At 34.8% G+C, this 13,509-nt stretch overlaps 1 protein-coding gene across 7 annotated transcripts in view; it reads left to right on the plus strand.

The window, feature by feature from the left end:
* LOC150104513 (RNA-binding protein 25-like) overlaps nt 1–13,509 on the plus strand; it is a 496,362-nt gene that overhangs the window by 173,864 nt on the left and 308,989 nt on the right. For all 7 annotated transcript variants that reach the window (XM_090395192.1, XM_090395194.1, XM_090395191.1 and 4 more), the window contains one exon: nt 10,576–10,840. In XM_090395192.1, coding sequence (XP_090251318.1) covers nt 10,576–10,840 — 265 coding nt within the window. The remainder of the gene's footprint in view (nt 1–10,575; nt 10,841–13,509) is intronic.

Below are 13,509 nucleotides of genomic sequence, written 5' to 3' on the forward strand. Positions count from 1 at the left end.
TTTGATAAATTTCCAGTAAATGGTGACACAATTCATTTATTCATACCTGTGTTGCACGTATCATCTTTTTCATGACCTCTGGCAAAATTTTAGCCTCTTGCGATGTGTAGTTCTTGTTTGGCAAACTTTTAAAATGACAGTGTTCACATTTTTCAAAAAATGAAGAAAAACGAGTTTTGTGCAGTGATAAAACACTTATTTGAAGAAGTGGATGGCTGCGCAGATCAAAACCAAGTTAGATGCCGTTCATGGGGATCGTGCATCAGCATTAAAGACTATTTATTTTTTGATAAATGAGTTAAACGTGGTCGTAAGTCCATCAAAAGTGAAGTGCGCTCCAGACGCCTGACTGAGGTCACTACGAAGGAAATGATTGACAAGATCCATGGTATCATTATGGAAGACCACTGAGTGAAAGTGCATGAGATTGATGAGATTGTAGACATCTCAACTGAATGGGTGTATAATATCCTGCACGAAAAATTGCACATGAAAACGCTCTGTGCACAATAGGTGCTGCGTTTGTTGACTGTCGATCAAATATGAATGTGAAAAGACATTCCAATGCAGTGTGTGATGATGTTTAATCGCAATGCGCTGGAATTTTTGTGTCGATTTGTGACTGTAGACGAAACTTGGATCCACCATTACACACCTGATTCCAATCAGCAATTAAAACAGCATGCAATGCTCACTTTCAGTGAGCATTGCATGCTGTTTTAATTTTGATTTTGTTTGTCTTAGTTTTTAATTTGTCTTAGTTTTTAATTTTGAGCATGCAATGCTCACCGATAAAAACTAAGACTGTTTTGTCAGCTGGGAAGGTGATGGCCACTGTTTTTTTGGGTTTCCCAAGGAATTATCATGATAGACTATTTAGAAAAGAGTAAGACAATAACAGGAGTCTATTATGGGTCATTGTTGAACTGTTTAAAAGGAGAACTGAAGACAAAATGACCAAGATTGGCGCACAAAGAAGTGCTCTTTCATCAAGACTGCCATCGCAATGGCAAATTACATGAATTGAGGTTTGAATTGGTTCCACATCTACCTTATTCTGGCCCCATGTGACTTCTTCTTGTTCCCAAACTTCTTGTTCCTTAAAAGTATGACTCAGTTGGAAAAAATTTTCTTCAAACGAGGAGGTCATCAAGGCTGTCAGTGACTATTTTGCACAATTTGACAAATCCTACTTTTTAGATGGGATGAAAAAGTTGGAAACTTGCTGAACCAAATGTGTAGACATCGATGTAGACTGTGTTGAGAAATAAAGGTAATTTTTTCCAAAAAAATGTATTTAACTTATTTTTTTACCCAACTTTTCAAACAACCTTTGTAAAAAAGGTTAAAAGAAACAGAAGATATAGAAAATAAATGTGTTCTGCATTATTTCACTTTGATGTCTTCCTGGGTCTGGTTCTCACTGATGAGACTCCACTACAACTCAAAACTGGCCTGGCCCCTTTCTCTAATGTTCTTGCATAATGTGATACTGAAAGAAATAGATCAGTCATTAAGATACTTTCTTCACAAACTTTGTTTATGCTTGGGCTAACGCATTAAAACAAGAATATATCATCATCATCAATATCATCATCAAATTCCTGCCATGTACCCTCAAGGGGTGTACAGGATATGACAATACTACATGAAAAAAATTACATCATTACTAACTTCCTATCTACAATTTTCCTCTAAATCAGTCTGTTACTTGTCAAGACTCCCACATTATCAGATCTTATATTTCTATCGTCTAAGGCACTTTGTACCGTATCAATCCGCCTATATCTTGGTCTTCCTCTGGGTCGTTTTGCTGCCAACCTGGCAGAGAACACTTGTTTTGCTAATCTTTCTTTGCCCATTCTGTTTAAGTGACCATACCACCTGAGATTAGCTCTGCTAACGCATTCCTGGATGCTGACAATGTCAAGTTCTTTCCTAATATCCTCGTTTTTAATATGATATTGCCATTGATGCAATCTGTTCATGCTATAATCTTTCTCAGGGCTCTCATATCTGCGGTCTCTAGTCTTTAGTCAAGTGTTTTACTTCTGACCCAGCTCTCAGATCCATAAGTTAAAACTGGTTTGAACAATGTCATGTATACAGCTAATTTAGTGTTCCGACTAATTTCTCTCTTATTCCATATGAATTTATTCAATTGACTTCTCACCATACCAACTTTGCTGATTCTGTTGTCTATTTCTATATTTAATTTACCATCTTCAGTAAAAATCGTGCCTAAGTAGCTGAAATGTTTCACTGTTCCACTGGTTCTCCATTCACAATGCAGTTGACATTTTCAACAACTCTGCCTATTTTCATTGTCTGTCTTTTTAATGCTGACCTCCATACCATATCTATTACAACAGCTATTCAATTTAGTCAGAGAGCCTTGCAGACCTGTAGCGGATTTATTTAGAAGTATAACATCGTCCGCATAAAGCAAAGCGCTGACATTAACATCTCCAATTTTGATATCATGTTTAATACCACTTTCTTTCATAATGTGATCCATATAGATAATGAATAACAGAGAGGATAATGTACATCCTTGTCTCACACCAGATTTAACATTAAACCATCTTCCTGTACTTCCTTCAATTCTAACTGCTGACTCACAACTCAAATAAAGACTAAGTATTGCTTGATATAATGCCCCATTGACACCATATAACTGTAGCGTATTGAGTAGCTTCTTTCTTGGCACCTTGTCATATGCCTTTTCCAAATCGACAAAACTTAAATACAGATCTCTGTTATATTCCCATGCTTTCTCGACTATTTGTCGTAAAGTGAAAATCTTATCCTGACAGCCTCTATTTGCCCTGAATCCAGCTTGTTCTTCACCAAGCTTTTCTTCCACAATTCTTCTCAATCGTTTCTCAAATATACTTGCATAGATCTTGGCAGGAACACTTAGTAGAGAAATACTTCTGTAATTCTCACATTGTTTTATTTCCCTTTTTATATATGGGTACTATGAGAGCTATACTTCAATCATCGGGAATTTGTCCCTCTGTCCAGGCTTTCTGAACTATGCAGTGCAGCCACTGTAAGACTTTTATACCACCATGCTTCAGCATTTCTCGTCAAATATCATATACCCCTGCTGCCTTTCCGCATTTCAATAGATATGTATGGATATATATTCCTGACTGCATGCCTGGTCAGTGTTTTTTTACCTCTGTGCTGTCATCACTGCTTGTTTCATTTAGCAGTTTTTCAAAGTAATTACTCCATACTTCAAGGATATCTTTTTCTCCTGCTTTCATGTCACCTTTATCATCTCTAGCTCCTTTTACAGCACTCTTTCCTCCATTCCTAAGCTTCTTCAACAACCTCCAGAATATTTTTGCGATTTTCTTGATATTTATTTTCTATATTCTTACCAAACTCCTCATATGACTTTTGTTTAGCTAGTTTTACACAGTGTTTAGCATTCTTGCATTTGTCTCTGTATTCTCTAAGAGCACAAGCTGACTTACCAACTCCCACTACATCCAAAAGTAGTGGAAGTTGGTCCATAATGCTAATCCTGCATTTACAGCCTGTTTGTAGTTTGCTACACATGGTTTACAGTTGCAAAAATCCTATTTGCCACAATTTTTATGGAAACTTTGTATACCACTACAGTAGACTCTTGGATCAGTATATATATATATGTACACTTTTTTTTTTTTCATTTATGAAAAATCATTATTATTATTATTATTTTTAATGAGATCCATCTTAAGTTGCATCTTTGTACATTAGTCACATGAGTGGTTGGTATAAGTGGTAGATAATATGGAACCCTTGTGCTTCAAACTAAACATGGAGCTGTTTCAAGTCCCTTCATATGTCTAATAGATAGTGTTTTTATGCCATGCTGCATAGCTGTCTCCTAAAATTCATAGACATCCATGCTTTCAGTTGGATTTGAACCTGTGGCATTTTGGCTAGAGAGTGTCAGTGCTATCCACTCTGCCAACCAGGCCAGCAAAGAGCTGGAGATAAAGTAATAAAAATTTTGGAATAAGAATAATATTCCATTCTTACTGTGTGCAAATATCCATTTCTGAAGTGACTGAAATGAATTGCACTTTGCATTTTACTTTATATTATTTTGAGATAAATCATTTTGTTTTTCAGCCCCCCCCCACCCTTTCCTTCAACAGCACTTACATTAGGTTTCAGACATACTTCCTCCCTTCCAGTTTGATGATTTTATCACTCATCTTCACATGCATGCAATGTGCAGAAATAATGTAATCTGCTATTATGAGATTTGTAAAAGAGAATATCTAATATTAAATGTTAAAAACAGTGGTAGAGAAGGATTAGATGAAATTAAAAGTAGATGCAATTCTTTTTTGCATAGTTAATTGAGATTTAAATTTCACTCCATGATCAAATTTCTTCTAAGTTTTGTTAAGGTTCTTTTTAAATTCTTTTTCCACAAAAAGAGTTGAAGGTTTCATTTTGGCGATATATGGGATTTAAGATCTATCCTTATTTCATAGCAAAAAGAAAAAAGAACACTTTGCAAGTGTCTGAAAATTGACCTGATTGCTTATGAGAATACAGTCCTTCACATCAGAGTTGCCTTAGCCTGCACTACTTCAAGCACTGCCCAGGCATCCATATAGTTGTCTTTCTTTAGCACTTTGGATAATGATTTCACTTGCCTGACTCCTGTTTAGAACTTGTTGGTTCTCATCAACCAGGCACCATGTTGGAGGCTTAATTTAATTTAAACAGCACTTGGAAAGGATTAAAAGTCTTATATCGAAATACTTCCGATATTTCGTCTCAGTCACTGAGACATCTTTAAGGATTACAAAAAAAAAAAAAAAAAAAAAAAACTTGTGTAACACACACAAATGCAACACAATACTAAACACTTGGGTGACTCTAAAGTCCTATCTAGGTGGTGCGTCCTCTGTGGGCGATTGTAGGTTGCCTAGAATGTAAGGTGGGATCTCTGATTAATATTTCCCAAATTTTTGGAAGTTTAATGCAACCATATTTATTTAGATTCGGTTGATTTTTTAGTGCTGCTGCAGATTTTAAAAATTTTCTTTTTTTTTCTAAAAACTTTCTTTTTTGAATTTACTGTGGTGGAACATGGCTGTTTTTTCCAGGAGATCCTGTGGGTTGTATCCAAAACATGGTCTGCCAGGCCAGAATGACCATAGTCGTGATTGTAGATGTATGATTTGTGTTCTTCTAAGCGGATGGTTACTGATCTACCTGTCTGTCCAAAGTACACCAGCTTGCAGGATCAGGGTACTTTATAAACTCCAGGCACTGAGAGAGGAGGGAGGTGATCTTTGGTAGAACGGATAAGGATAGCAAGTTTACGGTGGGTCTTAAATGCTGTGTTGAGGTTGTACTTTTTTATGGACTTGGCTATTTTTTCTGATGTACCATGGATGTAGGGTATGGTGATGGCATTTTTGAACTCCTTCTGAGGAGGTGGCCAGGGAATTGGGGAGGAACTGATTAGTTTTTTAATTCTGTAATAGCTGTAGCCATTGGAGAGGAAGGTGTTGTGTATGTGGTTGAGTTCGGTTGAAAGGGCATTTCCACCTGAACAAAGATTGTGGGCTTTCTTGGTTAAAGTTTTAATAATGCCATTTGTTGAGAGGGGTGTGGTGGTTGGAGAGTTTATGATATATCTGCCTGTATGCGTAGATTTTCTATATACAGCGTGTAACTAAGGTGTCTAGGAAGGGTAAACTGTTGTCATCATCATCATCATAACACTAATTACGGGTATAGACCATATTGGTCTGTTCCGGTCTCATTATCCATCCAATATCCTTTTTTGAGGTCTACCCTGCCTCCTTTTTCCAATTGGCTTATAGTTTAGTATTTGTTTAGGATGGCAGGTGTTGGTCATTCGGTTTACATGTTTTTTTTGTTTATAATTGTTTAGTTTTTCTTCTATTGATTTTGTTTTTAGTTCTTTTAAAATGTCTTCATTCCTTTTTTTGATCTAATAATGTATATATTTTGCAGTTCTTCTCATAAATCTCATTTCACTTGTTTTTATTCTTTGTTTATCTTGTTTGTTTATTGTCCAAATTTCACTGCCATATAATAATGTGGGCACTGCTAAAGTATTGTATATTTTCAAGCATGTCTCTTTTTGTACTATATTTGGGTTGAGTGTTCTATTTATCAGGCCTATAATCTGTAAAAATTTTGAAGTTTTTAATTTTGTCTTTTTCCCTTTCATATGATATTTCACATCCAAGATTACTGGATGTCAACTGTTGTTATTTTCCTTTTCCATTGTAAACTGGATTCTTGGATGTAGGCTGTTGAGGTGATGACTGAGTAAGAAGGAGTCTAATGTGTCTATTTGACTTCATGGCCCAGACACATTAGACTCTTTAAAATATTCTTCATTTTTGTGTAATATTGATAAAACAGAACTCAAAAAATTGATCTTATGAAATACTTGTTAGCCAACTCCTATAAATGAAATATCCCAAGCAGCTCTTCTCTTAAATGGCATTGCATTTGACTTACAAATAATGCCTTTTGAGCTTAATTTTACATTACATTGCACACCACAAAGAATAAACATAGCATTAAGATTCATTATGCTCTCTGCATAATGAAATTTTCAAATGGCTCACCAGATCTATGAATAGGTAATTAAAAATAAAAGCAAATATATCATAGTATATTTTTCTTTGAAGACTGGATTATAATTGTTTTTGATTTTTCACACCATGCAAAGAAATTCATCAACTGTGCAAAGACAATCACAAACGTTCGTAGGTGTGTTAAAATTTGAACCCGCAGCCTGTTAGTTGGTGAGTGGGTACTTTAAACACTTTGCCAATCAGGCTATCTAAGTTGAGATGCAGAGCGCAAAGATTATGAAAGACATGCATTAGTTCAAATGCACATCTCTTGAGCTCAGCTGGTGGGATACCATCAGGACCAGAAGCCTGTTTAGTTTCCAGATTGTTCTGATGGATACAAGAGGCATGTTCCAGGAGGAGGATGGATACGGTGTTCAGGTAAAGTTGGAGGTCATTTATCATGGTTTTCTTTTGGATAATAATAATGGTTTCAGGAAGTTGGCTTTATCTATAGGTGATGTTTCAGTACTGCCCTCTGGATGACAGAGAGAAGGTCAGAGACAGGTGAGGAACACAGATATCCATCTGTATTCTCCACCTCTCTGACACCTTTTGCAAGGGACCAGAATGTACAACTCTCATTGACACAGGCAAGTTTTCTACATTTAGCCCTTTCCAAGTCGAACAATTCTGGTAATCAATGTTTTTCAAATGTTTGTGTACTTTGGTGTAGTAAGCTGGAGATTTTTTTTTTTTTTTGTCTCAAGCCACTTAAAATATTATATTTCCTTACACACTTCCTGAAAATCATGTCTTGAATACTGGGTGGGTGTTTTGTACAGAGTTGGAAATGAAGACCCTCATTGCATCGAGGATAATTTCTGTTATGCAGTATCTGAAAGGGGGAAACTGGTTAAGAAAAGATGAAACAACTTTTAGCAGATAGCACAGAATCTTTGAGCTGTGCAATTGGAGAAAGAACCAGTTGGAGTTGTGGACATTAAAATCATCAATGTAGATGACTGTTAGTGTCGTTGGATTTCAGGAAATAAATCTTCAAGAATAAGAACTCAGAGAGGTCAAATTGATTTTCACAGTTGGGAGAGTGATAGAGACAGCAGATGAATGATATATAATGAGGGAAAAAAAAAAAAAAAACTGAAGTTGCTGAAAGAAAAAAAAGAGGAGAGTTTAGATTAGGTCTTCCCTCTCTCTCTCTCTCTCTCTCTCTCTCTCTCTCTTTCAGAAAGTAATCTTGGATTGCAAAGCAGCAGAGGTATCATCCTTGTGGTTGAAAGAATCATACAGGGTTTAGTTAGAATAGTTAAGTTGGACTGTCATTGTTGTTGGCAGTAATTTGAAGTTTGGTAGAAAAAATAGGATTAGGCTTAGATGTCTGTGGGTAATTGTGCGTATCATTAAAATATGTGTTTATGTCATGAATGTTGGCGAAGTAAATGTAGAAGTGATTGTGTGTTTTTTAAGGTTGAGTTTTTGAGGTTTGTTTTCTGTGTTAACCATAGTGATGTTATATGGTTATGTTTAAGAGGTGCAGAGAAAAGAACATGCAGTGAAAGAAAATAGATTGGGAACATACTTAAATGCATTGCCACTTAATCTCTTACACTGTCTATTGGCCAGCATGCAGAACTGCTTTGATGTACCTTTGAAGATGGGGAGAGGGATCCAGATCTCCATAGTATGCCTGCTTGCCATCCCTTGAAGGGTACTACTTGCTCTGTATGTTAGAAGGTTTGGGGATGTGATTGGATGGTTGTTTTGGATTCAGAGCAAATATGGATCACAAGACTACCAAAAATGATAATCCAACCAAGTATGTGAATCATACAGCTTTGCATTCTTATTGTTTTGTAGAACTATAAGAATGCAAATTTTTATAAGAACTAGAAGAATACAGAACTGGCATTCAGTCAATATTTTGCTAACTGAGGAGAACGATATATATATATATATATATATATATATATATACCACAAACCACAAAAAAAAAAAAAAAATATATATATATATATATATATATATATATATATATATATATAAAGTTGTGAAAGATATAGCAGATTAAATAGTACTATCTCTCATAAAGAGGATTAGCATAGACCCATCAGATGTGTTTAAGTTAGGACAGTAGAGTACTGTTTCACATGTTTCTTTATAATTCAGGAATGGGTGGATAAGAATATGATACTCTGTAGGGGGAAGCATGGCTTTGTAAAAGGGAGGTTCTACCTTTGTAAATTATTCACATTTTTTAATAAGGTGACAGCAGAATTGGATAAATTAGATGGCTACACTGTGATTCTATTGGACTTTGTGAAAACAGTTGACAGAATATCACATTGAAACATTATTATGAGTTTGAGCAAATAAGAATGGATATTAGGATGGTGGCTGATAGATATCAGAGGTTAGTGTATGGTTGAGTTGTATCAAGGTGAATGCGGATGACTAGTGGAGTACCCCAGGGCTCTGTACTAGGACCACTACTCTTTAATTTGTACATTAATGATAGAGCGGAAGGTGTGTGGGAGTGGGGCAGAGATATTCAATTGTTTGCTGATGATGCAAAACTGGTGAGGACAATAGTTCATAAAAGCGATATTGATATCTTGCAGGATGATATAAATAAATTGGCAGTGTGGACAGAGGACATCGGTTGTCAATTTAATGTTTCAAAATGTAAGGTGATGTGCACTTTGGAATGAAAAGATTATATGCTTTTTATCGTACTAATGGTACTAAATTCAGGAAATGATGCTAAGGATCTGGGGTTGATGGTGGATAGAGATTTGAAATTCAGAGGACATATTGCAAGAGTTTGCAAAATAGTTCAGAGGTTTATTTTGATGGTGAAAAACACATTGACAAGTAAAGATAGGGAGGTTATTATCCCTTTTATAACGCTATGATTTGACCACATGTTTACTACTGTGCACAGATTTGGTCACCTGCATTTCAAGGGGACTGGGAGGTGGTGGAGAGGATTCAGAGATGAGTGACCAAGCTCGTGACAGGTCTGTGAAATGTTAACTATGAGGATAGATTTAAGATGTGTGGGTTGCAGAGTTTAGCTGATATGCAGAGGAAAGGAGAGAGGATATGATAGAAACTTCCTGTTTGTCGAAAAATAGGATAAGCCACAAGGACAATGAATCTGGTAGATGCCTGGAAAGCCAAGAGGCAGAAGCTTATTCATAGCAGATGTGAGAAAGGCGAATATATTCCTCACAGGGAAAAAAAGGCAACAAAAATGTTTCATTGGTTTTAAAATTCTTTGATTGCCATTCTGTAATTCTGTACTTAAGATGCCTGTGAAAGTTAGGCAAAAATTCGACAAAGAAGTAAGTTTTAATGTGAGTTTTTACCCATAATTATTGTATGGGCACCTCCATGGAGTCTGAAGACTCATTGTGGAAGACCCAAACTATCCACGCAGTCTATGATACCTCTTCTTGAACCTATTAATGAACAAAGCACTCACAACTGATCCTGGTAACCCATTCCATTTATTCACAACTCTCCAAGGGAAAAATCTAGTTCTCACAACCCTACTAACCAGACTTTTACTCAATTCCCAGGGATTACCTCTTGTTCTGTACACTCTAGCCAAGTACTTAAAATTTCCTCTGCACCAATTCTATAAATCCTTTAAGTAACTTAAATGCATCTTATCACATCCCCACTTTTTCACCTATCAACCAACTTCTGCAATCCACACACCCTCAATCTCTCCTCAGGATGCATTCCACAGACCACTCACCATTATAGTTGTTATTCTTGTATGCATTATTTTTTCTGCCACTCGTGTATGCTGTATATTCATTTCCAAGTTTCAGATCAAAATGGCTGAGTTTCAAGTCAGAATGTAATTCTCATATAAGAAAGAAGTTTAATTTAGAAATTTGTTAATTAAATAAATGTTGTAAATCGATCATTGAATTTATAGATAGAATTATTTATTTGCAAAAAGGTAAAAGTGGATGCCAAAACAAAAGAAAAGCTAGATGAATATAAAGCTACTAAATGGGCAAAGCAGCATGAATCTGGCTCAAGCTCTACTGATGGTAATGAAACTGATAAGAATAAAAGTTCTGAAGAAGAAAAAAAAGAGGAAAATGATGATGATGATCCATTGGATGAAGCTACAAAACAGAAAGACGGTTCTATTAAGTCTTCTATTGACGCTCTTCTAAAGGTTCATGAAACAGAACTTGCTCGACCAAATGAAACTAAAGGTAATATATATGAAATTGCTTATTATGATATTGCCAGAAGTTTCTTTAATGTTGTTGATTTCAGTTGAATTAACATTCTGGCCTCTATGTAGTTCAAAAAAATACTTGAAGTGTTGATTAAATATAGATTAATATCACTTCAGGTTGCCTAATTCATGGGGTTATTATTGATTCATAAATTTTGTAAGAGACTTTTACTTTTTTAAATTTATCTCCCTCACATATATTAATTTATATATATATATATATATAAATTAATATATATATATATAATAATAAATTAATATATATATATATATATTTTTTTTTTTTTTTTTTTTGTGGTTTGCTTAAGGGTCAAAGTTATATAACCTGGAGGAGACCTCCATTTACCCATATAAGGAATGTTGTGAACTGACTAGAGTTTCTGAATTAATGTCCAATACTTACCTCCTTAGGGTACCAGGGCAACTATGAAAACTCAACTATTGGAACAAACTCTACCATCTCCAGAATACCTTCAACAGAATTCAACATTGGTACCACACAAAAGTCAGGAATAGAAAAGAAGTGAAACTCACAAAAGAACTAGAAGTAGCAGTAGGTCAGCATAATTTGTATTACCAAAATAAAGAAGACAAAAACTCTTCTAAATAACCATTATAAGATGATGCATTCATGCAATAGTGATTGGGGAAAGGAAGGAAATGGAAAAGGCAGCTAGTGTATACAACACTGTACACAAGGATAAGCTTCTTGAATTGAAATTATATAGAGAATTATGTGGGCAAACATTAAAATGGGTAATTGGAGACTTATTTGCAATTATGATCTGATAGAAAGTTCTACTAATGGAGAAGTGGAAGAGTATTGTTAGTCATTAGAGAAAGCAGCTGATACAAAGTAAAAAAAAAAAAAAAAAAAGAAACATTTTTCATTGTTGTCAGATATCTTAACAGTAGAATAAGAAAGGAATACCTAATTTACAGAAATTTTTGGAAAATTTGGAATATAGTGCAAAGCTAATAATAAGTAACTACCTGCTTGATTTCTATTCTGGACATGGGTACACATCAGGAATTTTATTAAGACGAAACTGATATAAATTTTTTGCCAGTTGATATCATAATACTAATGGAAGGTCAGATATTAATAGTGATATTAATATGTTCCAATATAAAGATGTGTATCAATTACATGGAAATTGATAGTAATATTTTCACATAGATTGAGGAACAGGAGCATACAAGGTTATTTGAAACTGGAAGCGATGACCATTTACTATTGAGCAGCATAAAATTGAATATCATATTGGAAAGGAAAAGTAAGAAAGTGTCAAAAGAGAATCAGTTATGTCACTTTCATAGGTGAATTATAGACTGAGATATACAAATATTAATCATGAAAAAAAAATGAAGGCTTTTGAAGAGGAGGATCAGGCTTTTAAGAACTCGTTACCAAAAAAAAAAAAAAAAAAAAAAAAAAAAAAAAAAAAAAAACATTGATTGATTCAGTCAAGGAAGAATACAGTGAAGTGGTCTGTAAGGACAGAAAAATCAGTACCCCCTATTGTGGACTCAAGAAGTTAGAGGCAATCGTGGAAAAATAAATAACACATCAAACATTCCCACAAGTAAATTAGTATGTGCTCTGAGAGAATAGAGAAAACCTTAAGCAAGTAAAGCAGCATGTAAAAGCAACTGAATAAAACGTATTAGTAAGAGTTCGGTAAGAACACAGAAGATAAATATCAGGAAGATAATTATCTTCTGTTTTCTTAGAAATAGATGAAAGAGTACTATAAAAGGAATCTGAAACGAGGAAGCAATTAAAAAGAATGTGAGGAATCCTTTCTCTAGACTGAATTTCTACCATCATACTGTCACTGCTGCTTTCATTTAGCAATCAGGAGTATATATCAATATTTTTTGTAGACGAAGACACCAGGAACCTGAAATATGGAAAGCATAGCTAGAGTAGATGATATTCAACCAGAAATGCTCAAATATGAGGTGTCAGTTTTTTGCATTGGCTTCACTGCATATGATCTAATCACAAGGTAGAATTCCAGATAATTGGAGTAAATCTCTCATAGAATCCATCAAGAAAAAAGGAAAATACAACCAAATGTGAGAATTATAGAGGACTTTCTCTTCTAAGCATCTCAGTTATTATGCAAGAATACTTGAAAAGTGTCTATGAAAAATTGCAGAAAGAAAACTTAGAAAAGAAAATTTTAGATTCAGGCCTAATAGAGGATGTTAAGATTAGATTTTCACAACAATAAATAGTTGAAAAATCTTGTGAATATAGCAGGGATCTGTATTTTAGTTTCATAGATCTGGAAATGTCATATGACAAGATCCCAAGTCAACAGTTAGAATTTAAGGAGGTACATGAAGATGGTTGGATGATAATTCAGTTGCAAGACATCCTGGTCTCACACCTGAATCACACTCAAAAGAAAATAATTAGGCTTGAGACAAAAATTGGAGCTAATCCTCTTCAGCTGCAGATGATGATATACCATTAAACAAACCCAGTACAAATCTGTAGTATTCCATAACTAAATTGACTAATTGCTGTGATAAATTTGATATGAAAATCAATAAAAAGACGTGTTGAAGAAAATATGCAGGAGTAGTGACAATATCATTTGATGCTGAATAGAGAACCTATAAAACATTTGA

The sequence above is a fragment of the Typopeltis vanoorti genome, chromosome 7 (assembly GCF_054136105.1).
Source record: "Typopeltis vanoorti isolate ZY-2024b chromosome 7, IOZ_Tvanoo_1.0, whole genome shotgun sequence".
Lineage (NCBI taxonomy): Eukaryota > Metazoa > Arthropoda > Arachnida > Uropygi > Thelyphonidae > Typopeltis > Typopeltis vanoorti.